We start from the raw sequence: 3,940 nt of genomic DNA, 5'->3' as shown, positions 1-3,940 counted from the left end.
TTATTTTTCCCTTTATTTATCCAGGTTACCCCTATTGTACATGTTTTTAGAGGTAGGGGAAACCGGAGTACCCGGAGGAAACCTACGCAGACACGGGGAGAACATGTAAACTCCACACAGAAAGGCCCCGTCCGGCTTGAGAATCAAACCCGGGACCTTGTTGCTGTGAGGTGCTAGCGATAACCGCTGCGCCACCGTGACTCCCATTGAACAATAACGGACACTTGGACACAAAGACGCACAAACAGAGACAACGCAAAATAAACAACACACAAGGATGAGTTTCAATTTCAGCAGAAGCAAATGGTCGCAGCGAAACACGCAAAACAAATGTGCGCAAATGGAAGGAATAGTCGTGAAGCAAAATTCGGCTCCAAAAAAATTAAACCAAATTAGACGTAAGAAAAATTCAAATCAAATTTTGAGCAGCCAAGGCGAGCGATGGCAGCGAGATCGGGAAGTGTGCAATCGACAAAATACGGCGATACGAATGCCTTGATGTGGCAAGGTCCTAGAGGAAAGCTGTAGAAAGCAGAGAAACTCTTTGAAGGATTTAGATTTAGGTGTTGACTGTTGAAGTACCTGCTTGGACAGAGATTCAGAGCTGTTCACATCAGTTCAGACTCACACCCAGGCTCACGCCAACAAAGAGAGGACATAGACCAGACCGAGTTTCCATCCACAACAACCCTTGCGAACGTAAACTCAGTCAGACTGCCATTTTCTTCTCTCCGTCAACACAATTGGGTGTTGTGATTCTGAGCTACAGTGATCTGATGACGAGGCGGAGCTCTGTGGTCTTGTCCCTCTGTGTCTCCGTTTTGGATCAATGCACTTTCCACTGTGCCGATTTACACAGTAAAGCGTGCATCTGATACAAACCAAAGACCCACAGAAAAAAGCAGAGCCATGTGTGGATGAAGATGCCGTTGAATGTTGAAGTAACCGTTTGGACAAAGACTCAAAGATTCAGATGCAACATGTTCACATCAGTTTAGACTCACACCCAGGCTCACGCCGGCAAAGAGAGGACAGTGACCTGAAAGAGTTTCCATCCACAACAACCCTTGCGAATGTAAACTCAGTCAGACTGCCATTTTATTCCCTCTGTCAACACAAAGCCTTTGACTGATTGGGTGTTGTGATTCTAAGCTGGAGTGAACTGATAATGAGGCGGTGCTTTGTGGTCCTGTCCGTGTGTCTCGGTTTTTGACCAGTGCACTTTTCACTGTGTTGATTTGCACAGTAAAGCGTGCACCAGATAGAAAACAAAGACCCACACGGGAAAGAAACACACAAAAAGCAACGCCATGTGCAAAGGATACTGTTGGATGGTCTCTGGGCGGCTGATGTACTTGCTTGGCCTCTGCTTTTAGTGCGTCTGGTCAAATCCAGTTAAATCCAAATCCGGACCCTTCCCCGACAGGGAGACGAGGACAGTGACCCAACCAGTCTGCGTACACAAATCCACTTGCAAACGAAGACTCCACAGGCTCCCGTCTTTGTCTGTGTGTCAGCGCCAGACCTTTCAAGTGGGTAATAACCCAGATGAACAGTGCAGCTGGGCCGGGGAGTTTACGAGTTCATCCAGGGATGGTTGAGCACCATCTCCAGTGTGTAGCGCTCTGTGGGATCCTTCGCCAAACACCCCCTCAACAAGTCCTTGAGATCTGCAAACAGATGAGCACTAGTTAATATTCAGGCGAATATAAAACAGCATCTGCACAGCATCAAGTGAGTAAAGATTCTACATTCTCACTGTAATTACTTACCTTCTGGGCAGTTCTTTGGAATGGGCACCTGTCTGAAGGATGCAATGCTCTGTTCCTGGTTCAGTACTGACGTTTTGAACAGCATGAAGTACAGCACACGGCCCAGTTGCCACATGGTGGTCGGGCCGACTTCGTACTGATTCTCCCTGAACCACTCTGGGGTGCTGTATCTCACTGTACCTAAAACACAAGAGACAAGAACAGATGAGAAGTTGTGCAACAAACAGATGTGGTCATTCATGAATCATTCCAGTTTGCTGTCACTCTTCTATATTGTAGAATGTCTCGACAGTTTACCTTGCGGTCCTGTGAAGATGTCGCCAGGCAGAAAGGAGGTCGCGCTGCCAAAGTCGATGAATCTCGCTTTGGGAATGACATTATTGTCCTCAATCAAGATGTTTTCAGGCTTGATGTCTCTGTGGAAGACTCTTCTCGCTTGCATTTCACTGGCGGCCTCCACCAACTGACGGAAAACGACCTGAAGACACAATTACAGCAACAAAAACAAATAAATATCAGTGCTACTTTTCCAGCACAGTAATGACTTGAAAACGCTTGGATTTGGAAACCTACCTTGGCAATTTCGCTGGGAAAACCCTGCTTATGATAGAGCTGCATGAAGTTCAGCAAATCTATGCAGGGCTCCGGTCTCTCCAAGACCAGAATGACTTCATTGCCCACGTCGTACCAGTCCAGGAGGAGGGGCGTGATTGTGGACCCTGCGGAGCCAAGGCCAGCGCCAACCTGAGTCAGCATCAACACCTCCATGGGCGTTTTCCTTGGTTCACCATTCACCACCTCTGTTACGAAGAGTACGTGCTCTTTTTTCATCACTTTAATGGCCACCTGTGGGAGACAAAACACAAAATGACTTGGGAAGATTCAGCGCCAAGGGCACACTGACAGAATGACTGGCGTCGTGAAGGACACCCTCTGAGAATAGGAAACTTACAGGCAGTTGGTCTTCGAGACGTGCTCCAGTCAGCACATATGCCCAGACTCCTCCTTCAAGAAACTCGATTATGTCGTATTTGTCTAGGAATTCTGCAGACAAGAAACATCCATTAAATACAAGTTGTGCATTTTGTTTTGTACTAATTTCGTGTTGAATTTCAGCAGACTTACTTTGTAGAACGTCTGGCCTGAGCTCCATGTTTCTGGGATTGCCCTCAAAGCCCAGATTTCCGGAAGCGACTGTAACAGCAAAAATGGAAGAGTTAAATGATTATTAGTGAAAACAATAGACAAAATGTAATGGTTGGTGTGAGATCTTACGTTGTTGTTTCATGGTGACAAAGTTCTCTGGAAGGACTGGTTGGCAGGTGTGATAGATGCTGTCATCTGAGCCTTCTTTTGGACAGCTCTCCATCTCCTCTGGAACTAGGATAGAGAATAATGAATACTGATTATAAGATATTAGCCAAAGTAATAAATAATAGATTGAACGACGTGTTAGAAGATATTATTGAAAAATAATGAGCAATTAAAGTAAAAGCAAAGTAAAAGCACCACCCAAGAAGTCGCTAAGCACATCATTAAAACTGCCCAATTATTAAATATGTGAAAAATACTTACTTTCATCCTCTGAAGGCTTTCTGTTGGTCTTAAACTTCCTCTTCTTTGGAGGGGTTGTGTTCGTGGGCTCTGTAGTTTCCACATCCATTTCCGCGCTCCTCTTCCGTCTGGTGCTGGGAACACGCCCCTCTGAGGTCGAAGGCATGCTGGCCTCGGTGATCATTGTGCCTGAGACGTCTGGACGGGGACTGGTGCTGGGAACACGCCCCTCTGAGGTCGAAGGCATGCTGGCCTCGGTGATCATTGCGCTGGACACATCTGGGCAAGAACTCGAGGGAAGCAAGTGAGGACTGAATCTGGTGCTGGAGTCCTCGGGCGCCGATGTTCTGTGAAACGGAAACGTGCGCCATCCTGCAACACAACAGCCATGATTTGGGTCAATAGATGATTTAAATGACATAAACCACATCTCACTCTCATCATCTCAGTCATAGACATAGTTTCATTTAGCCTGATAAACCACACCCACTTCTTTCTGTGGGTCTGGCCTGACACTACACTACTCTTACACAACATTTCAACTGCTTATCTAAATCATTTACATTCAGAAGTCTAAAGAAGGGCTGTTTCAAAATGCACTTACGTCTGGCGAT

At 46.3% G+C, this 3,940-nt stretch overlaps 1 protein-coding gene across 1 annotated transcript; it reads right to left on the bottom strand.

Annotated features, from left to right (window-relative positions):
* Window positions 1–1,575: 1,575 nt before the first annotated feature.
* LOC306980724 (serine/threonine-protein kinase pim-1-like) lies at window positions 1,576–2,925 on the bottom strand (the record flags this gene model as incomplete). The annotated part of the gene is made up of 6 exons (XM_079580153.1): window positions 1,576–1,670; window positions 1,773–1,952; window positions 2,070–2,250; window positions 2,346–2,618; window positions 2,725–2,816; window positions 2,898–2,925. 6 exons carry the CDS (start codon window positions 2,923–2,925, stop codon window positions 1,576–1,578), a joined length of 849 nt encoding a protein of 282 aa, XP_079436279.1.
* Between the last annotated feature and the right edge of the window lie 1,015 nt (window positions 2,926–3,940).

The sequence above is a fragment of the Gobius niger genome (assembly GCF_951799975.1).
Source record: "Gobius niger genome assembly, chromosome: 21".
NCBI classification, from domain to species: Eukaryota; Metazoa; Chordata; class Actinopteri; order Gobiiformes; family Gobiidae; genus Gobius; species Gobius niger.
This window is presented reverse-complemented; position numbering and strand designations above follow the sequence as displayed.